The sequence below is a fragment of the Hyla sarda genome, chromosome 2 (assembly GCF_029499605.1).
Source record: "Hyla sarda isolate aHylSar1 chromosome 2, aHylSar1.hap1, whole genome shotgun sequence".
Classification (NCBI taxonomy): Eukaryota; Metazoa; Chordata; class Amphibia; order Anura; family Hylidae; genus Hyla; species Hyla sarda.
The window spans coordinates 313,860,104-313,884,156 of NC_079190.1; the positions used below are offsets into that span (position 1 = coordinate 313,860,104).

General features: G+C 42.5%; 1 protein-coding gene across 6 annotated transcripts in view; it reads left to right on the forward strand.

The window, feature by feature from the left end:
* PARL (presenilin associated rhomboid like) overlaps positions 1–24,053 on the forward strand; it is a 258,743-nt gene that overhangs the window by 117,717 nt on the left and 116,973 nt on the right. For 5 of the 6 annotated variants that reach the window (XM_056557714.1, XM_056557710.1, XM_056557712.1 and 2 more), the window contains exon 3: positions 7,196–7,367. In XM_056557714.1, coding sequence (XP_056413689.1) covers positions 7,196–7,367 — 172 coding nt within the window. Of the gene's footprint in view, positions 1–7,195; positions 7,368–24,053 lie in introns of those variants that run through there. The other variant, XM_056557715.1, reaches the window with a different exon arrangement.

Sequence of the window (24,053 nt, forward strand, 5' to 3'; positions counted from 1 at the left end):
TGTAAACTGCCTCCCACCCTCATAGAATTTTTGCATGAGGATGCTCCAAAAGTTCTCAATAGGGTCAGGGGAGGATGGAGGTCACACCATGACTTTCTCTCCTTTTATCCCCATAGCAGCCATTGATGCAGAGGTAATCTTAACAGCATGAGATGGTGCATTGTCATGCATGAAGATGATTTTGTTACGGAAAGCATAGTTCTTCCTTCTGTACCAGGGAAGAAAGTGGTCAGAAACTTCACATACTTTGCAGAGGTCATCTTTACACCTTCTGGGACTCTAAAGGGGCCAACCAGCTCTCTTCCCATGATTCTGGACCAAAACATGACTCCACCACAGTCTTGTTGGAACCAAACCTCCACTACTCCATCCATCTAGACCATCCAGGGTTGCTGGGCACTCATTAGTGTTGGTCTCATTAGTGTTAGTCTAATTAGTCGTCATGTATTTTTCTGCCCAATGCAGCCGTTTCTGCTTGTGAGCATCGGTTAGCAGTGACTGAATAGAAGGTTTATGCACACTTGCAAGACTGGATGACTTTACACCTTGATGTCCGTGGGTCTCCAGAGGCCCCAGCAGCTTCAAATATCTGTTTGCTGCTAATAGTAATGTAATGGTATTTTAGCAGCTGCTCTCTTGGTCCAATGCATGGATCTGGCAGAAATCTTCCTTAACCCCTTAAGGACCATGGACGTACGTGTACGTCTAAGCACCCTGATAGTTAAGGACCAAGGACGTACGCGTACGTCCGTGGGAATTTCGGTCCCTGCCCCGCACCGGGTGGGGACCGGACTGGGGTGACTGCTGATTTAGATCAGCAGGCACCCTGCGCAAATGCCTAGGGGGGTCATCAGACCCCCCCCATGTCGGCGATCGGCGCAAATTGCAAGTGAATTCACACTTGCGATTTGTGCGATTACGGGTCTATGGTGACCCGGTGACCCGTAATATAAGGGGGATTGCGGTTGTCCAAGACACCCACGATCCCCCTGAAGGGATAGGAGTGAGGTGGCAGGGGTGCCACCCCTCCTATCCCTGCTATTGGTGGTCTAGACGCGACGACCAATAGCAGACCGGGGGTGGGTTAACTTTTGTTTTCCCCGTTCTGCCCACCCACAATAGGCCGGGTAGGATGGGGAAAAGAAGGGACTGTGGCCGGAGTCCACTTACCCTGCGGGCGACTATCTGTATCGGAGATCGGCAGGCGGCGATGACTTGCAGCAGGCTCCCGATCCAACGGAAGCCGGTAAGTTGCCTAGCAACATCTGGAGGGCTACAGTCCGAGACCACTATACAGTGGTCTCTATATTGTAGCACTCCAGATGTTGCAAAACTACAACTCCCAGCATGCCCAGACAGCTGTTTGGGCATGCTGGGATTTGTAGTTTTGCAACAGCTGGAGGGCTACAGTTTGAGACCACTATAAGGTAGTCTCTGAACTATAGCCCTCCAGATCTTGCAAAACTACAACTCCTAGCATGCCCACACAACTGTTTGCTGTCGGGGCATGCTGGGATTTGTAGTTTTGCAACATCTGGAGGGCCACAGTTTGCAGTGGTCTCTATACTGTAGCTCTCCAGATGTTGCAAAACAGCTGGGAGCATGCTGGGAGTTGTAGTTGCGATCCCTCCAGCTGTTGCATAACTACATCTCCCAGCATACCCTTCGGCGATCAGTACATGCTGGGAGTACTAGTTTTGCAACAGCTGGAGGCACACTGGTTGGAAAATATTGAGTTAGAAAACCGAACCTAACTTAAGGTTTTCCAACCAGTGTGCCTTCAGCTGTTGCAAAAGTACAACTCCCAGCATGCATGGTCTGTCAGTAAATGCTGGGAGTTGTAGTTTTGAAACTGCTGGAGGTTTGTCCCCCCATGTGAATGTACGGGGTACATTCACACAGGCAGGTGTACAGTAAGTTTTTTGCTTCAAATATGAGCTGCGGCAAATTTTTCACCGCAGCGCAAACTCCTAGCAGGGAACTCACTGTAAACCTCCACCAGTGCGAATGTACCCTAAAAACACTACACTACACTACACTAACACAAAATAAAGGGTAAAACACTACATATACACCCCTTACACTGTCTCACCCCCCCCCCCCCCCCCCAATAAAAATCGTCTTGTACGGCAGTGTTTCCAAAACGGAGCCGCCAGCTGTTGCAAAACAACTCCCAGCATTTCTGGACAGCCACTGACTGTCCAGGCATGCTGGGAGTTTAGCTACAGCTGGAAGCACCCAGTTTGGGAATTACTGGCGTAGAATACCCCTATGTCCACCCCTATGCAATCCCTAATTTAGTCCTCAAATGCGCATGGCGCTCTCTCATTTCAGAGCCCTGTCGTATTTCAAGGAAACTGTTTAGGGCCATATATGGGGTATTTCCGTACTCGGGAGAAATTGCACTACAAATTTTGGGGGACTTTTTCTCCTTTTACCCCTTATGAAAAGGAAAAGTTTTGGTCTACACCAGCCTGTTAGTGTAAAAAAAAAATGTATTACGCGAACATGCTGGTGTTGCCCTTTACTTTTTATTTTCACAAGAGGTAAAAGGAAAAAAAAGACCCCCAAAATTTGTAATGCAATTTCTTCTGAGTACGCAAAATGATCTGCGGGTGCACAACAAGGCTCAGGAGTGAGAGTGCACCATGTACATTTGAGGCCTAAATTGGTGATTTGCACAGGGGTGGCTAATTTAACAGCACTTCTGACATAAACGCAAAAAAATAAATACTGACATGTGACCCCATTTTGGAAACTACACCCTTCACGGAATGTAACAAGGGGTATAGTGAGCTTTAACACCCCACAGGTATTTGACAAATTTTCATTAAAGTTGTATGGGAAAATGAAAAAAATATTTTTTTTTTCACTAAAATGCTGGTGTTACCCAAAATTTTTCATTTTCACAAGGGAAAATAGAAAGAAAGCCCCCCAATATTTGTAACCCCATTTCTTCTGAGAAAGAACATACCCCATATGTGGATGTAAAGTGCTCTGCGGGCAAACTACAATGCTCAGAAGAGAAGAAGCGCCATTGGGATTTTGAAGAGAAAATGTGTCTGGAATTGAAGGCCACGTGTGTTTACAAAGCCCCCATAGTGCCAGAACAATGGACCCCCCAACATGTGACCCTATTTTGGAAACTACACCCCTCTTATAATTTAATAAGGGGTACAGTGAGCATTTACGCCCCCCAGGTGTCTGACAGATTTTTGGAACAGTGGTCTGTGAAAATGAATTGAATGAATTACATTTTTCATTTGCTCATCCCACTGTTCCAAAGATCTGTCAAATTCCAGTGGGGTGTAAATGCTCACTGCACCCCTTATAAAATTCTGTGAGGGGTGTAGTTTCCAAAATGGGGTCACATGTGGGGAGGTCCATGGTTTTGGCACCACGAAGGGCTTTGTAAACGCACATGGCCCCTGACTTCCATTCCAAACAAATTCACTCTTCAAAAGCTCAATGACGCTCTTCCTCTTCTGAGCATTGTAGGTGGACTGCAGAGCACTTGACGTCCACACATGGCGTATTTCCGTACTCAGAAGCAATGGGGTTACACATTTTGGGAGTAATTTTCTCCTATTACCCCTTGTAAAAATGTAAAATTTGGGGAAAAAACTGCATTTTAGTGAAAAAATTTTTTTTTTCATTTACACATCCAACTTTAACAAAGAGTTGTGAAATACCTGTGAGGTGTTAAGGCTCACTGTACCCCTTGTTACGATCCTTGAGGGGTGTAGTTTTCAAAATAGTATGCCATGTGGGTATGTTTGCTGTTCTGGCACCATAGGGGCTTCCTAAATGCGACATGCCGCCCAAAAACCATTTCAGCAAAATTTGCTTTCCAAAAGCCAAATGTGACTCCTTCTCTTCTGAGCATTGTAGTTCGTCCGCAGAGCATTTTACGTCCTAACATGGGGTATTTCCATACTCAGAAGAGATGGGGTTACAAATTTTGGGGGGCATTTTCTCCCATTAGCCTTTATAAAAATGGTAAATTTGGGGAAAAAACTGCACTTTTTTTTTCATTTACACATCCGACTTTAACGAAAAGTCGTCAAACACCTGTGGGGTATTAAGGCTCACTGGGCCCCTTGTTACGTGCCTTGAGGGGTGTAGTTTCCAAAATGGTATGCCATGTGGTTTTTTTTCTGCTGTTCTGGCACCATAGGGGCTTCCTAAATGTGACATGCCCCCCAAAAACCATTTCAGAAAAACTCACTCTCCAAAAGCCCACTGTCGCTCCTTCCCTTCTGAGCCCTCTACTGCACCCGCCGAACACTTGACATACACATATGAGGTATTTCCTTTCTCGAGAGAAATTGGGTTACAAATTTTGAGAGGATTTTTCTCCTTTTACCCCTTGTAGATTCAAAAACTGGGTCTAAAAGAAGAATTTTCTCCTTCATTTTGCTGCTATTCCTGTGAAACACAAAGGGTTAACACACTTACTGAATGTCTTTTGAATATTTTGAGGGGTGCAGTTTTTATAATGGGGTCATTTGTGGGGTATTTCTAATAAGAAAGCCCTTCAAATCCACTTCAAACCTGAACTGGTCCATGAAAAATTCTGATTTAGAAAATTTTGTTAAAAATTGGAAAATTGATGCTGAACTTTGAAGCCCTCTGATGTCTTCCAAAAGTAAAAACATGTCAGCTTTATGATGCAAACATAAAGTAGACATATTGTATTTGTGAATCAATATATCATTTATTTGGAGTGTCTATTTTCCTTACAAGCAGAGAGCTTCTAAATTTTCCATTTTTTCATAAAATTTTCTGAATTTTTCACCAAGAAATGATGCAAGTATCGACAAAATTTTACCAATAACATAAAGTAGAATATGTCACGAAAAAACAATCTCTGAATCAGAATGAAAGGTAAAAGCATCCCAGAGTTATTAATGCTTAAAGTGAAAGTGGTCAGATGTGCAAAAAACGCTCTGGTCCTACAGTGAAAATGGCCTGGTCCTTTAGGGGTTAAAGGGGTTATCTAGGAAAAAACTTTTTTTTAAATAAATATATATATATATATATATATATATTATATATATATATCAACTGGCTACAGAAAGTTAAATAGATTTGTAAATCACTTCTATTAATTTTTTTTCAGTACTTATGAGCTTCTGAAGTTGAGTTGTTCTTTTCTGTCTAAGTGCTCTCTGATGACACGTGTTTCGGGAACCGCCCAGTTTAGAAGCAAATCCCCATAGCAAACCTCTTCTACTCTGTGCAGTTCCCGAGACAAGCAGAGATGTCAGCAGAGAGCACTGTTGCCAGACAGAAAACACCAACTCCACTTCAGCAGCTGATAATTATTGAAAGGATTAAGATTTTTTTAATAGAAGTAATTTACAAATCTGTTTAACTTTCCGGAGCCAGATGATATAAAAAAAAAAAAAAGTTTTTTCCTGGAATACGCCTAAAATTTGCCTTTAGCTGCACTAACCCGTCTGTGCTCTGAATCAGCCACAAATCTCTTAATAGTGCGATGATCACGCTTAAGTTTTTGTGAAATATCTAATGTTTTCATACCTCGTCCGAGGCATTGAACTATTTCTCACTCTTCATGAGTTAAACTGAAAAGCAAAATATTTTATGTTTGTGACACTTAAATATCATATCCATAATAATTTGAAGCAGGATGTATTGAAAAATCTTAATCATTCCAGTACTTATAAGTTACTGTATACTAGAGGAAGTTGAGGTTTTTTTTCTGTCTGAACGCAGTGCTCTCTGCTGCCACCTCTGTCTATGTCAGGAACTGTCCAGAGCAGGAGAGGTTTGCTATGGGGATTTGCTTCTGCTCTGGACAGAGCTTAACTTCCTGTGGAGCATACAGTAGCTGATAAGTACTGGAAGGATTAAGATTTTTTTTTTTTTTTTTAGAAATTATTTACAAATCTGTTTAACTTTGTTTTCCACGAAACTACCTCTTTTACCCTGGGTCCTGGCTGCTGATATCAGTCAGGACCCACTGCGTATGAAGCTTGTGAACATGCTTCAAACAGCAGTAACAGGACTAGGTTGTACAGGTATGCACTGCGTCCTTAACTACCAGGACTCAAGGGCCTACCCATAAGCCCTGCATCCTGAAGGGGGTTAATGAGATTCCACCCAGAATTCTGTAAAATTTAAAGACCTGTTTAGTGTTTTTGCAGAATCTGGAAAGCAGAATTTTTACAGTGGAAATTCCTTGATGTGAATGGGACAGCGGAATCCCCATTTAACACAATGTGAAGTAAATTCTTCCAGCATTCTGCCATGTGAACGTAGCCTCCTAGTAGAGGATTGGGCTGTCAATGTGAAAAGGAGCATGCAGCGCCCATCAGGACATCACATAAAAGACCAGGTTGCTGACATAAGGACTGCTCCAAAAGCCCATTTATTTTCATAGGGTTAGTGAAAAGGTGTTCATTAGACTAGGTTTGCATACAGGTTTTTTTCTGGTGTTTTTTTTGGGGGGGGGGGGGGGGGGGAAACTGCCAAAGTCAGAAGTGGAATCAGCATGAAGAAGTAGTAAAAGCCCTTCCTGTTAATTTCTTAGAAGTGTTTAAAGGGGGTAAACCCGTGGAATTTTTTTTTTTTTAAATCAACTGGTGCCAGAAAGTTAAACAGATTTGTAAATTACTTCTATTACAAAATCTTAGTCCTTCCAGTACTTATTAGCTGCTGAATACTACAGAGGAAATTCTTTTCTTTTTGGAACACAGTGCTCTCTGCTGACATCTCTGTCCATTTTAGGGACTGTCCAGAGCAGCATATGTTTTCTACAGGGATTTTTTCCTTCTCTTGACAGTTCTTAAAATGGACAGAGATGTCAGCAGAGAGCTCTGTGTTCCAAAAAGAAAAGAATTTCCTCTGTAGTATTGAGCAGCTAATAAGTACTGGAAGATTTTTTAATAGAAGTAATTTACAAATCTGTTTAACTTTCTGGAACCAGTTGATAAAAGAAAAAAAAAAGGTTTTCCACCGGAGTACCCCTTTAAAAAGGAATGGAAAATAAACAGGGAGGACTTACACTTTTCCTTCATGCTGAATACACTTATGGCTTTGGCACAAAAACTACAGTGGCAGTTTACCAAAAAATGCCAGAAAAAACCTGCGTGGAACCTATCTATAGAAGTCCATATACAGTCAACGATAAATGTTATGCTAAACTGTCTTGCCATTTTTCCTTAAATAGGATTCTTATTGAACAGAGGAGTTGGTTCAGAAAAATTTCAAGAAAGACTGAAAGAGTTGAAGCTGAGGTTTGGCGTAACAGTGGGTCAAGAAATTCCATTGCAGAACCTACTTCCTTTTCTCGTGGCAGCATACTGAGAAATCTGTATAAACCATTTCTATTTACTGTTGGGGTAAGTGTTTATAAAAGTAGATTGCTTGAAAAGTAAATTTTCTGTACCATTTGCTGATTGCTTAAAGGGGTTAGCCACCATAAGGTGATTGGCAGACAGTAATGGACATGTTTAGGAAGGATCTGCGCTTGTCTTGGGGCTAAATGGCTTTGTTGTGAGATTACCATAACACTGTGGCTAGCTTTTTGTGAACTGCTATTTCCTGTTTGACTTTTCTTTTTTTGGCTACAAATCCCGCAATTCCATCTTCCTCCCTCCCACACATCAGCTACCCCACCCATTGAAACATAAATGAGCTGAATTCCATTCAAATCAGTGTGGTTTTCAATGAGGGTGCCTACAGCTGTTGCATTAGTTGCAGATTGATCCCTCCACCCATTGAAGCAGACAGGCTCCCTGTCATCAGCTGACTAGTGAGTCAGGTCTCGGCCGCATTGAAACCTGGGAAAAATCTGAGACAACAGTAATTTTGTATGCTGGTAAAAATAAATATTGGAGTGAAAATCACAGAAGAATTGTCACACACAGGTACAGACACTATATTATCAAGTACACTAACTTTACAGCCCCTGTAGCATAGTCAAATAAAAAAAAATCCTGGAATACCCCTTTAAGTTCTTTATAACAGAGGTATGAAAGGGCAAACATTTTAGTTCTTGTCCAGGATTGTGGAATATCTACTTTCCATTTCATCCCTCGACAGCACACAAAGGGTTAATATCTTTCCTTTTCCTACTGGACAGAAGTGACTCATTAATTAATTAATTAATTAATTAATTATTTAAATTAAACTATTAAACCTTAGCCACACCTGGATACTGCACCTCCCCCTAGGGCCTCCAGCCCCTCTCTGGTTCATGTCTCTTCCCAGAGATTCTAGGAAGCGCATGTTGGCAGCTCAGGTAAGTTACTGAGACGGGTCTAGTATTGGGACCTGTCTCTTTTTATATCATCGCATGATGTTCGCTGCCTTACCGGCTCCCCGACGTGGGTTTGAAATGCGGCCGCGACGTGCTTCCGGTGAAGGATGACGACTTCCGGTCTGCGGTGCAGGGGCGCACAGCGGAGGCTTCGGGTCGCCTGAAGATGACGTCACTCTAGCAGTGACGTCGCGCCGCACAGGGGATCGTGCCAACAATCCAAGGGGAGGTACCGGATGAAGTATTTAGAGCGGCAAGAGACGCAGTACTGTCCTGCACTAGCCAGATGCGCGTTCTTGCCAGCATTCAGGTCGGTGCTCGGAAATGCAGCAGAGTTATGCTGCTTATTCTTATACAAAGCTGTCTTGAAATGAGCATAGGGATGCAAGGTTTGTGGGTCCCTATGCTAAGTATTATCTGGCCTATATTGTAGTACTATATGGCTATGCTGTTGCTCTGTGTATTATGTATCATCTCTTGGCATTGATATTTCTGCAGAAGGCCTGATGTGCTTTATCTGTGTAGTCCAGGGATACTCAACTATTTTTAGTGAGAGTCCGCTTATCCAGGTCTGCCATCCAATGAAGGTCCGAGCTGAACGCTAAGGCCTGTTCACAAATAGTGGCCTCAGTGCCAAACAGATACAAAAAACCTTGGGGATGCAACTCCCCTCAGGGTGAACCCTGAATAGAGACCCTCTCTGGTCTAAAACTTAACTTTTAATTTTTCAAATGATAACTATATTACTGTGCTCAAAATTGCCCACTAGGTGGCAGTGTGTGATTTAAAATTACAATCCCGTATTCATTTATTTTCAGTTTTGTGGCATATTATGCTTGGATGTATCAGACCGCGGGGCTCTGTATACAGTGCTCTGCTCGGATGCCGTCTATAGACTTAGCATCTCAGAGCTCCGTGGTCCATCCATATGTTACTGCCGGGATTGAGCTAAAATCTGTTCTCCTCTATATCAACGTTTCGCCGGTGAGACCCGGCTTTTTCAAGAGTCTGAGGTACACTGCGTTATGGCCACTTTCTTATTTATGCCCTCGCTACTAACAGTGCCAAACAAGCAACTGTAGTGTGGAGGATGTATGACCTGAATACTGCCACACACTGTACCCCTGAATATAATACTGCCACATACTGTACTCCTGAATATAATACTGCCACACACTGTACCCCTGAATATAATACTGTCACACACTGTACCCCTGAATATAATACTTCCGCACACTGTACCTCTGAATATAATACTGCCGCACACTGTACCCCTGAATAAATTACTTCCACACACTGTACCCCTGAATAAATTACTGCCACACACTGTACCCCTGAATAAATTACTGCCACACACTGTACCCCTGAATAAATTACTGCCACACACTGTACCCCCGAATATAATACTGCCACACACTGTACCCTCTGAATATAATACTGCCTCACACTGTACCCTCTGAATATAATGCTACCACACACTGAGCCCCTGGTATATTACTGCCACACACTGGGCTCCTGGTATATTACTACTACACACTGTGCCCCTGAATATAATACTACCACACACTGTACCCTCTGAATATAATAATGCCACCCACTGTACCTCTGGTATATTATTGCCACACACTTTACCCCTGAAAATAATTATGCCATACACTGTACCACATACCATACTGCCATGCACTGGGCCCCTGGTATATTACTGCCATATACTATGCCCCTGGTATATTACTCCCACACACAATTCACCTGCAATATTACTGCCACACACTATGCCCCCAAATACATTTTCGACAAACACTGTGCCCTGTACCGACTAATTGTACCTCTGTACCCCAAATAATTGATGCCACTGTGCCCCAAATAATTGATGCCACTGTGCCCCCAGAATTAATGATGCCACTATGCCCCCAGAATTAACCCCTTAAGGACCGAGCCCTTTTTCACCTTAAGGACCGGAGCGTTTTTTGCAATTCTGACCACTGTCACTTTAAACATTTATAACTCTGGAATGCTCTTAGTTATCATTCTGATTCCGAGATTGTTTTTTCGTGACATATTCTACTTTAACTTAGTGGTAAAATTTTATGGTAACTTGCATCCTTTCTTGGTGAAAAATCCCAAAATTTGATGAAAAAAATGAAAATTTTGCATTTTTCTAACTTTGAAGCTCTCTGCTTGTAAGGAAAATGGATATTCAAAATAATTTTTTTTGGGGTTCACATATACAATATGTCTACTTTATGTTTGCATCATAACATTTATGAGTTTTTACTTTTGGAAGACACCAGAAGGCTTCAAAGTTCAGCAGCAATTTTGAAATGTTTCACAAAATTTTCAAACTCGCTATTTTTCATGGACCAGTTCAGGTTTGAAGTGGATTTGAAGGGTCTTCATATTAGAAATACCTCATAAAAGACCCCATTATAAAAACTACACCCCCCAAAGTATTCAAAATGACATTCAGTAAGTGTATTAACCCTTTAGGTGTTTCACAGGAATAGCAGCAAAGTGAAGGAGAAAATTCAAAATCTTCATTTTTTACACTCGCATGTTCTTGCAGACCCAATTTTAGAATTTTTGCAAGGGGTAAAAAGGAGAAAATTTTTACTTGTATTTGAAACCCAATTTCTCTCGAGTAAGCACATACCTCATATGTCTATGTTAATTGTTCGGCGGGCGCAGTAGAGGGCTCAGAAGGGAAGGAGCGACAAATGGTTTTTGGGGGGCATGTCACCTTTAGGAAGCCCCTATGATGCCAGGACAGCAAAAAAACACACATGGCATACCATTTTGTAAACTAGACCCCTCAGGGAACATAACAAGGGGTAAAGTGAACCTTAATACCTCACAGGTGTTTCACGACTTTTGCATATGTAAAAAAATTATTTTATTTTTTAACCTAAAATGCTTGGTTTGCCAAAAATTTTACATTTTTAAAAAGGGTAATAGCAGAAAATATCCCCCAAAATTTGAAGCCCAATTTCTCCCGAGTACGGCGATACCCCATATGTGTCCCTAAACTGTTGCCTTGAAATACGACAGGGCTCCAAAGTGAGAGCGCCATGCGCATTTGAGGCCTAAATTAGGGATTGCATAGGGGTGGACATAGGGGAATTCTACGCCAGTGATTCCCAAACAGGGTGCCTCCAGCTGTTGTAAAACTCCCAGCATGCCTGGACAGTCAGTGGCTATCTGGCAATACTGGGAGTAGTTGTTTTGCAACAGCTGGAGGCTCCGTTCTGGAAACAGTGGCGTACCAGACGTTTTTAATTTTTATTGGGGAGGGGAGCGGAGGGGGGCTGTGTAGGGGTATGTGTATATGTAGTGTTTTTTACTTTTTATTTTATTTTGTGGTAGTGTAGTGTAGTGTTTTTAGGGTATAGTCGCACGGGCGGGGGGTTCACAGTAGTTTCTCGCTGGCAGTTTGAGCAGCGGCAGAAAATTTGCTGCAGCTCAAACTTGCAGCCGGATACTTACTGTAATCCTCCGCCCATGTGATTGTACCCTGTACGTTCACTTTGGGGGGGGGGGGGGGGGGGAAACATCCAGCTGTTGCAAAATTACAACTCCCAGCATGTACGGTCTATCAGTGCATGCTGGGAGTTGTAGTTTTGCAACAGCTGGAGACACACAGGTTGTGAAACACCGAGTTTGGTAACAAACTCAGTGTTTTGCAACCAGTGTGCCTTAAGCTGTTGCAAAAGCTACAACCCCCAGCATGTACGGACAGCGGAAGGGCATGCTGGGTCTTGTAGTTATGCAACAGCCGGAGGCATACTACATTGGCTGGGGATGCTGGGGATTGTAGTTATGCAACAGCTGGAGACACACTGGTTTACTACTTAACTCAGTGTGCCTTCAGCTGTTGCAAAACTGCAACTCTCAGCAGTCACCGACAGCCAACGGGCATGCTGGGAGTTGTAGTTATGCAACCACCAGATGCACCACTACAACTCCCAGCATGCACTTTAGCTGATTGTGCAAGCTGGGAGTTGTAGTTACACAACAGCTGAAGGTACACTTTTCCATAGAAAGAATGTGCCTTCAGCTGTTGCAAAACTACAAGTCCCAGCATGCTCATAAGGGCATGCTGGGAGTTGTGGTGGTCTGCCTCCTGCTGTTGCATAACTACAGCTCCCAGCATGCCCTTGTTGCATGCTGGGAGCTGTTGCTAAGCAACAGCAGGAGGCTGTCACTCACCTCCAACGATCCACACTGCAGGACTGTCCCTCGCCGCCACCGCTCCTGTGGCCCCGATCCCAACAGGGACGCCGGGGATCGGGGTCCCCAGCACCCGGGGTCGTCTTCCCGCACCCGCTCACGTCCTCCGGAAGAGGGGCGGAGCGGGTTGCGGGAGTGACACCCGCAGCAGGCGCCCTGATTGGTCGGCCGGTAATCCGGCCGACGAATCAGGGCGATCGTGAGGTGGCACCAGTGCCACCTCACTCCTGCAGGCTCTGGCTGTTCGGGGCCGTCTCTGACGGCCCCGATCAGCCAGTAATTCCGGGTCATCGGGTCACTGGAGACCCGATTGACCCGGAATCCGCCGCAGATCGCTGGACTGAATTGTCCAGCGATCTGCGGCAATCGCCGACATGGGGGGACATAATGACCCCCCTGGGCGATATGCCGGGATGCCTGCTGAACGATTTCAGCAGGCATCCGGCCCCGGCTCCCCTCCGGCTAGCGGTGGGGGCCGGAAATGCTCAGGGCGTATCCATACGCCCTCGGTCCTTAAGGACTTGGAAACGGGGGCGTATGAATACGCCCTATGTCCTTAAGGGGTTAAGGATACCACTGTGCCGCACAAAATTAATGATGCCACTGTGTCCCCAGAATTAGTGATGCCGCTGTGCCCCCAGAATTAGTGATGCCGCCGTGCCCCCAGAATTAATGATGCCGCTGTGCCCCCAGAATTAATGATACCACTGTGCCCCAGAATTAATGATGCCGCTGTTGCTCTCCCCAACCCATCCATCCACAGTCTCCTCATCCCCATCCATTAACAGTCCCCTCACCCCCCCATCCATTCATTCTCCTTCCCCCCCCCCCCCCCCAACCCATCCATCCACAGTCTCCTCACCCCCCCCCCTCCCATCCATTATCAGTGTCCTCAACCCCCCCCCCCCCCCCAACCCATCCATAGTCTCCTCACACACACACATTCCCCATCCTTCCATCCATGCAGTGGCGTCTCCAGCATTCATATTTAACCCCTTAAGGACGCAGGACGTAAATGTACGTCCTGGTGCGGTGGTACTTAACGCACCAGGACGTACATTTACGTCCTAAGCATAACCGCGGGCATCGGAGCGATGCCCGTGTCATGCACGGCTGATCCCGGCTGCTGATCGCAGCCAGGGACCCGCCGGCAATGGCCGACGCCCGCGATCTCGCAGGCGTCCGCCATTAACCCCTCAGGTGCCAGGATCAATACAGATCCCGGCATCTTCGGCAGTGCGCGATTTGAATGAATGATCGGATCTGATCATTCATAACGCCGCACGGAGGTCCCCTCTCCTTCCTCCGTGCGGCTCCCGGCGTCTCCTGCTCTGGTCTGTGATCGAGCAGACCAGAGCAGGAGATGACCGATAATACTGATCTGTTCTATGTCCTATACATAGAACAGATCAGTATTAGCAATTATGGTATTGCTATGAATAGTCCCCTATGGGGACTATTCAAGTGTAAAAAAAAATGTAAAAGTTAAAGTTAAAAAAAGTGAAAAATCCCCTCCCCCAATAAAAAAGTAAAACGTCCGTTTTTTCCTATTTTACCCCCAAAAAGCGTAAAAATTTTTTTTTAGAGACATATTTGGTATGGCCGCGTGCGTAAATGTCCGAACTATTAAAATAAAATGTTAATGATCCCGTACGGTTAACGGCGTGAATGAAAAAAAATAAAAAAAGTCCAAAATTCCTACTTTTTTAATACATTTTATTTAAAAAAAAATTATAAAAAATGTATTAAAAGTTTTTTATATGCAAATGTGGTATCAAAAAAAAGTACAGATCATGGCGCAAAAAATGAGCCCCCATACCGCCGCTTATACGGAAAAATAAAAAAGTTATAGGTCATCAAAATAAAGGGATTATAAACGTACTAATTTGGTTAAAAAGTTTGTGATTTTTTTTAAGCGCAACAATAATATAAAAGTATGTAATAATGGGTATCATTTTAATCGTATTGACCCTCAGAATAAAGAACACATGTCATTTTTACCATAAATAAATTTAAATATCTAAATATTTAAATATCTCAAATATATATATGTGTATATACACACTGTGCAGAACATGTTTAATTTAAAAAATTGAATTTAAAATCTTCATGCATTCTTGTTGCACAATGATTTTTTTTTGCCGTAGATTTTTTAGGTAAAATGACTGATGTCACTACAAAGTAGAATTGGTGGCGCAAAAAATAAGCCATCGTATGGATTTTTAGGTGCAAAATTGAAAGGCTTATGATTTTTAAAAGTTGAGGAGGAAAAAACTAAAGTTCAAAAACAGAAAAACGCTTGGTCCTTAAGGCGTTAAAACTTTTGGACACTACAATCAACTTTGATAGCGGCATCTAAAGTGTTAATGTCGGACATTAGCCTGATTGGTGATGTCTGTCATTAGCCGAGGGTTCTAGCTAATGATTTATACAGCACAGTGGGAGCAGGCACTATGTGTACACATATGCCTTGTGTCCTTAGGTCTCATTTACACAGATGGATCCCCAGCATATTTTAAGCTGCGGATCCGCCAACAATGGACCCTACAGTGTTGCCTCCACCTATGCCTGCTCAAATCAGCAATCCTCCGCTACGAGCAGACACTCTTTGATGTGTATACTCGCCCACATAAGAGAGCAGGAGGAGCGGCCATGATGTGCGCGAGTATACACATCAAAAGCGTGTCTGCTCGTAGCGGAGGATTGCCATTATGAGCAGGCACAGATAGAGGCAGCACTGTAGGGTCCATTGTCGGTGGATCCGCAGCGTAAAATACACTGTGGATCCACCCCTTCAGGAGCCCTTAGGGTACGTTCACACATACAGGATCTGCTGTATATTTTTTTTTGTCTATTTTGCTACCTATTGAAGCTAATGGGTTGCAAAATCAGCTGCACAAAATATGCAGCAAAAATATGCAGCAGATCCTGTACATGTACCCTTAATGTACCCTTAAGGGGTTAATGATAAACAAGCAATGTTGTCCTTCCAGAGGGGTCAATTTCCCTCCTCCAGTGTCCAATTTATGGAAAAATTGCGGCAAAAATTGCACGGTTTTACCGCGATTTACGAAAAATCGCGGTAAAACAGCGCAATTTTGGCCGCAATTTTTCCCAAAAATTGTTCTGGTAATGTGACCTGTTGGTGACCTGTGGACACTGGAGAAGGGAGAGTGACCCCACTGGACTGCTACCATACACATCACCCAGCCCCAGGATAGACTGCTAGTCACGGGGGAGAGAGGTAGGACACGGGGACATCACTCACCATCACATGAAGCTGCTCTGTGTTCCGTGGAGGCCTGTCAGCTCTCGGGCCCCGTCCTCTCCTGTGCTGGGGGTGGAGCCAACAATTAGTCCTCTTTATCCCTGCTCTGCCTGTCTCTGCTAATGGTACGCAAATCAGGAGCAGCGCAGGGATATCCTCTTTACCCAGCCGGTCAGTCCGCCTCTGGCCCCGATACTAGTATCGGGACATCCGATTGGGATGGCACGCCACTGTCACAGGTCTCCTCACCTCCCCCCTCGGTCTTCTCCCTCCTCCCCCACCAGTACACTCACCCTCCAGTGCTGCTGGTAATATGTGAGGTAGCGCAGAGGGTGCTGTTTCTGTGCTCCTGTGTGCACTGCTGGTGATCTGTGGGGTCAGACGCAGAGACCTGTCAGGGGCTTGGAGCATACGTGCGCGTCTGCTCCCAGCAGCCCTTGACCTGTCCTGCCCTGCACAGCGCCAATCAACCAAAGAGGTCTTGGGGTTTTCTCCAGGGTCTTTGCAGTACCAAAAAAAGGAAGGTTCTTGGAGGTTGGTGATAGATCTATCCGATCTAAATTCTTAAATAATCAAGAAAAGGTTCAAGATGGAATCAATTCGGTCGGTGGTGGCAACACTGGAGCGAAACAATCTCATGGCCACTATCGACTTGAGCAGGGATGTGGAATTCCTATCGCCCGGGACATGCAGTTCCAGGCGCCAGGCAGGGGCATTTTTCCGGCCCTCAGCCCGGCTTCGGGCAAGCCGGGCTGGACCTGACAATTGCTGCGGCGCTCTGCAGTCTGTATGGAGCTGGCTCGCGACTCGTGCCCGCTCAGTACTCTGCAGCCCCTGGCTATAAAAACTTGCGTCCTCCGAATGCAGAGCAGGGGGAGGGGAGATGAGAAGCTGTGTACGTCCTATCTCCCCTGCTCTGCCTTCTTTCTCCCCGTGCAGACCTGCGTTCACTCCCCCCAAGCTCTAGCTTTGGAAACCTTTGGAGAGCTGAGGGGAGGAGTGGACGCAAGTCTGCACGGGGCGCAAGTTTCCACCTCACACCGCCGCTAATAGGCAGCATGCGGCGCTCAGCAGTCTGTATGGAGCGGGCTCCGGACTCGTGCCCGCTTCATACTCTGCAGCCCCCAGTTGTTTTCAGTAGCCGGGGGTCGCCGCTAATAGCCCAAATGCGGCGATCGCTGGCTATTAACCCTTTAGATCGCCACTGTCAAAGCTGACAGCGGCGTCTAAAGGGACATGTGAATGCTCCCTGGTGGGCTAGTGGAGGTGGATCGCCCCCCCATAGAGTGCTGTCCCGTGGCTCTGTAATTGATATATCCTAGCTGGACTAGGCTCTATCAATGGATCGCAGTGCACACAGATCAATTGAGTTCAATAGAACTCTATTCATCTGTATGAGGAATCTAATGATTCCTCCTAAAAGTCTAATAAAGTGTTTAAAAAAAAAAAAAGTTTTAATAAAAGTTAAACCCCTTAAGGACCCAGCCAATTTTCACTATAGGACCCGGCCATTTTTTAAACATCTGACCACTTTCACTTTAAGCATTAATAACTCTGGGATGCTTTTACCTTTCATTCTGATTCCGAGATTTCTTTTTCGTGACATATTCTACTTTATGTTAGTGCTAAAATTTTGTCGATACTTGCACCATTTCTTGGAGAAAAATTCCAAAATTTGATGAAAAAATTGAAAATTTAGCATTTTTTTTTACTTTGAAGCTCTCTGCTTATAAGGAAAATGAATATTCCAAATAAATATACAACAGGTCTACTTTATGATTGCATCATAAAGTTGACATGTTTTTTCTTTTGGAAGACATCAGAGGGCTTCAAAGTATAGCAGCAATTTTCCAATTTTTCATAACCTTTTCAAAATCGAAATTTTTCAGGGACCAGTTCTGTTTTGAAGTGTATTTGAAGGGCCTTCTTATTAGAAATACCCCATTATAAAAACTGCACCCCTCAAAGTATTCAAAATGATATTCAAAAGGTTTGTTAACCCTTTAGGTGTTTCACAGGAATAGCAGCAAATTGATAGAGAAAATTCAAAATCTTCATTTTTACACTCGCATGTTCTTGTAGACCCAGTTTTTGAATTTTTACAAGGGGTAAAAGGAGAGAAATCTTCCTAAAATGTGTAACCCAATTTCTCTCAAGTAAGGAAATACCTCATATGTGTATGTCAAGTGTTCGGCGGGTGCACTAGAGGGCTCAGAAGGGAAGGAGCGACAGTGGGATTTTGGAGAGTGAGTTTTTCTGAAATGGTTTTGTGGGGCATGTCACATTTAGGAAGCCCGAACAGCAAAAAAAACAAAAAACCCACATGGCATACTATTTTGGAAACGACACCCTCAAGGCACGTAACAAGGGGTCCAGTGAGCCTTAACACCCCACTGGTGTTTCACGAGTTTTTGTTAAAGTTGGATGTGTAAATGATTTATTTATTTATTTTTTCACTAAAATGCTAGTTTTCCCCCAAATTTAATGTTTTTACAAGGGATAAGAGAAGGAGTCACATTTGGCTTTTGAAAAGCGAATTTTGCTGAAATGGTTTTTGGACGGCATGTCACATTTAGGAAGCCCCTATGCTGCCAGAGCAGCAAAAAAAAAACACATGGCATACTATTTTGGAAACTACACCCCTCAAGGAACGCAACAAGGGGTACAGTGAGCCTTAACACCTCACAGGTGTTGCATTGGATACTAAGGTCGAATGCAACAGGCCCTTTGGGGTTAAATGAAAGAGCAGATACAGCGGTATACCTATGATTTGCTCCTCGGGAGTTTTACATCACATGTGTGGGTGGTCACTAATGGGTTTTACCTGAATATAAAGTGCACTTGTCCAGACAGAGTGGTATGGCCGGATGAAGCACTGATCAGTGCGAAACGGAGCTTGTCGTCTGTTTGTATTAGCCCTGTAAATGTCCCCTCCCTATGAATTCATGTGAGTATTTCTCTAAATAAAGAAGTCGAAAGGCGTGAATTTGGTGAGTCGACGTTTTTTTTCTATACCTTTGCTTTATTAAGAAGTACATTTACACATACTTAATCCGCTGCTGGTTTTCCACAGTGGAAAAATTGCAAGCTTATTATGTTCCTACCCTTGACTTCAATGGGTCTGCAGAAAATCACCTGCATTGTAATGACTTTCCTTAATTCTGTGATAGAAACAGGAAATATATGTTGATGTTGTGTAAGATTTGATGGACCCCATTGACATAGTGGCATCTAATGGGCTCTGTTGTGGTGTTCTTCATTTTGTCAGAAAATATATTACGGAATGCTATGTTCTGTCCTCTGTCATATATGACCAAATCGGTAACTGGAGCTCCAATTCCGTTATGAGCTGAAGCAAATATACATGGAAAAGACAAATTACAAAATAATGTTGGCTGTCTAGATATTTGTGCTCTTCAAAAGTATGCCAGTAGAGATTGAATAGACTGAAAACTATGTAGATAGATAAACAGCAAAAAGAAATCTTGTCCACAGCACCAATTCCAAAAAAGTGTAGATTTTATTCCATAACAGGTGTCAGTACAGCAGCGACGTTTCAGTCAGCTCAACCTGACCTTTCTCAAGCAGTATATGCATAGTGTTAACCACATTTATATAAGGGTATCAATCACACCAGATACCAAATAGAATAAACAGCAATTAGTGAATAAAGTGCATCATAGTGCATAACCAAAGTGCATATAAAATATTCAACCACAAAAAATTAATCACACAATATATCAAAATTGTATACATAATTGTAAAAAACACACATATCAAACAGTGCAAAAGATATTAATTTAGACTAGTGATACACATGTGTAGAAAATAATAAAGATTAAAAAGGTGGGGGGAGTAAACACTCACCAGATGATCACATAGTCAGCGCCATTACAGTAACTAGCGTGGGGTAATGCAGACTGCGCCTGCGTCACCTATTCAATGAGTGTTTGTCCATGTCTACGTAACTCAACCTATCAGTTGCAGGCATTGTGGTTCCCAAGGAGACGGGCGCAGCATCACAGCACGCATGCGCACATCCCCATGAGTTCGACAGCGCCATCTTGAAAAAGGGAATGAAGCCTCCGTAATAAATATAGATGTACTAGTAAAATAAAATGAAAAAAATTTTTTTTTGTAATATACAATCTGATTTGTCCCTGTTTGGGATATGCACAGTGGTAGGGATGCATCCCAGTCCCCCATTCAAAGAGATCACTCGCTCTTTTACAGGCTGCCAGCATAATCAATGCATAACCTAACCCCGGGAAACGGAGCCAGGTGCCGCATAGTGTGCACGCAGTCATGTACCCCCGCACGTAAGTGCGAGGGGACATGTATGCAGCAACATAAATCGCTGGCAGCCCTAGGACCCTCTCGGTCCATCAATCACATTCAGAGACTCACTCCCAGGGACATAAAGGGACCATCAACTACTAACTAGTGAAAAAACTTTTTTATAAAATAAATAAATAAAGTAATAATAATAAAAATTAAAAAATTAAATAAAAACAAAGAATACAAAATAAAAATTGTGCAAAAGAGCACCAAAATATGTAAAAAACAAAAAAACTAAAAAATTAAAAATATTAAATAAAAAAGAGAAAAACAGAAAAATAATTAAAAAAATTATAATAAAAAATAACAAAATTGAATAAATATTCTTACGAGGTCTCATCCCCTTTGTTACGTTAGTTGGACATGCAAACAACTCATGAACAAATAGGTAATAGTATACACAAAATATTTTATTTCTTATACTAATAATTATACAAATATGCAAATCATCAGATGAGTGTTCAAAGATTCCCCAGATCCACCTAAAAAACACAAAAGAAGGGCAGATTAGTATAATTACGTATAGTGATAACACAAAAAGATATAGCATTACCAAGCTTCAATACCCCGAATTACATATATTGGAGGATTATTGTGCAACCACCCTATGGGGGGTCTTAAACTCAACGTTCAGGCCCCCTGGTTTCAATGAACCAAGTTTAAAAATCCATTTCAACTCTAATCTCTTTAAAACAGCTTGTCGATCCCCACCTCGTTTGAGTGGAGGGACATGATCGACTATAACAAATTTTAATTCCTTTTCTGTGTGTCCAAATCTGCCCTTCTTTTGTGTTTTTTTAGGCGCTGACTATGTGATCATCCGGTGAGTGTTTACTCCCCCCACCTTTTTAATCTTTATTATTTTCTACACATGTGTATCACTAGTCTAAATTAATATCTTTTGCACTGTTTGATATGTGTGTTTTTTACAATTATGTATACAATTTTGATATATTGTGTGATTAATTTTTTGTGGTTGAATATTTTATATGCACTTTGGTTATGCACTATGATGCACTTTATTCACTAATTGCTGTTTATTCTATTTGGTATCTGGTGTGATTGATACCCTTATATAAATGTGGTTAACACTATGGATATACTGCTTGAGAAAGGTCAGGTTGAGCTGACTGAAACGTCGCTGCTGTACTGACACCTGTTATGGAATAAAATCTACACTTTTTTGGAATTGGTGCTTTGGACAAGATTTCTTTTTGCTGTTTAAATAATTTTTGGTCCTCTAACCAAGGATCCAGGATCTGCGAGCACCTCTGTACGGATATTTTTGAATTGGATGTGCTGCTCTTCTATCTTCTTCTATGTAGATAGATAGATATTTTTTATTAAAATATTAGTCTTTACATCATGTTGACAAATACTGATACAGACGATAAATGGGAAATTTTCAAATCAACACTGAATAACTATACAGGTAAATTTATTCCTATGGGGAACAAGTATAAATTATGAAAACATAATCATACATAGCTGGCAACTATTGTTAAAAGAGCAATCAACAACAACAAAAAAGTGCATTTAAAGGAGTTATCCAGGAAAAAACTTTTTTTATTTATCATCAGGCTCCAGAAAGTTAAACAGATTTGTAAATTACTTCTATAAAAAATCTTAATCCTTTCAGTACTAATGAGCTGATGGAGTTGAGTTGTTCTTTTCTATCTAAGTACTCTCTGATGACGCCTGTCTCGGGAACTGTCCAGAGAAGAAGCAAATTCCCATAGCAAACCTCTCCTACTCTGTGCAGTTCCCGAGACAGACAGAGGTGTCAGCAGAGAGCACTGTTGTCAGACAGAAAAGAAAACTCAACTTCAGCAGCTGATAATTATTGGAAGGATTAAGATTGTTAAATAGAAGTAATTTACATATCTGTTTAACTTTCTGAAGCCAGTTGATAATGATAATTGGGAGGTAGTTAAAGGGGTACGCCGGTGGAAAACTTTTTTTTTTTTATCAACTGGTGCCAGAAAGTTAAACAGATTTGTAAATGACTTGTATTAAAAAATCTTAATCCTTCCAGTACTTATTAGCTGCTGAATACTACAGAGGAAATTCTTTTTTTTTTTTTTTTTTTTTTTTTTGGAACACAGTGCTCTCTGTCCATTTTAGGAACTGTCCAGAGCAGCATATGTTTGCTATGGGGATTTTCTCCTACTCTGGACAGTTCTTAAAATGGACAGAAATGTCAGCAGAGAGCACTGTGCTCGTGATTCAACAGAGAGCTCTGTGTTCCAAAAAAATAATAATTTCCTCTTTAATATTCAGCAGCTAATAAGTACTGGAAGGATTAAGAATTTTTAATAGTAATTAAAAAAAAGTTTTCCACAGGAGTACTCCTTTAATAATGATAATGGGGAGGTAATCACTAGCGATCAAGAGTTCTTTATGAAAATATAAAGAATGGGTTCTTTAGTTCTGTATTTATGAAGGAAGAGAGAAAAGCAGATGCAGGCCAGGCCAGTGCTGGTAACACATCATGCAATGTACTAAACTGGCATAACGTAGATATGGTCCGAGGTAAATTAAGTAAAGTAAATGTAAACAAATCTCCAGATGGAGATTGATTAAAGTTCTGAGAGAATTAAAGGGGTAATCCACTGGAAAACATTTTTATTTTAAATCAACTGGTGCTAGAAAGTTAAACAGATTTGTAAGTTACTTCTATTCAAAAATCCAGTACTTATCAGCTGATGTTATGATCCACAGGAAGTTCTTTTCTTTTTGAATTTCCTTTCTGCTTAACCACAGTGCTCTCTGCTGACACCTCCATTTTAGGAACTGTCCAGAGCAGGAGAGGTTTTCTATGGGCATTTGCTCTCACACTGGACAGTGCCGATAATGGGCAGAGGTGTCAGCAGAGAGCACTGTGGTCAGACAGAAAGGAAATTCAAAAAGAAAATAACTTCCTGTGGATCATAACAGCAGCTGATAAGTACTGGAAGGATTGAGATTTTTTTAATAAAAGTAATTTACTAAATTTCTGCCACCAGTTGTTTAAAAAAAAAATGTTTTCCATGGAGTACCCCTTTAACTTCAGTAATGTATGTACCCTTGTTCATGATATTTAGAGATTCTCTGGGATCTGGTATTGTGCCGAGGGACTTGCGCAAGGCAAATGTGGTATCAATTTACAAAAAGGGCTCTAGGTCTTCCCCAGATAATTGTATTAGGGGAACTAGACAGGAAAAAAAGAGAGTGCAGAGCTTCCCATAGAGTAGTATTGTAATGTAAGGAATGGTAGGTGGTAGCTCAAAGAAAAAACTGCTCACCTTTAATTGTGTTTCTCAAGACACAACAATTTATAAAAGCATGAAGGTATATCTGTGGTAGTGGTGCTGCCTCACGGTTATCGGTGTCACGGGTTCCCCGGACCGATGGATACAATTCAGTGGCTGGAGGGTAGAAGGTAATGCCGGGTATCAGGCGCGATCCACTAGAAGAAACTTGCTTCAGATGAGCAGTTTATAAAGATTGCTTTAATCCTCAAACAGTAGACAGACTCTTTTCGAGGTATAGCAACCTCTTTCTCAATGTGAGTATGGCATAACACGAATCAGAGAAGTTACAGGTTTAAAAGTAAAAAACGGCGCCAACTCCTGATGACGTCAGAGGGATGTAACAGCTGACGTATCAGATTACATAAAAAAACAAATGATAAAGCTAATTCTTAAACCACAATAAAATTGATCAACAAGGGTTAACAAAAGGCATATGCATATAAACATTGTGTCAAGTTAAAAATTATTTCATGGTTAAGCACTGTGTGTTCAGAGAAGTGCTGACGGTCCAAAATGCTGTGAATGATACACTGTGCAATGTATGCGCTGGGTTGCCGCTCGGTCCTAGGTGCCAACCATGTATGCTTGTAAGCATATGCTAGAAGTCCCAGCGTGCCCGAGAGCGGGTAAGAAGTAGTTGATT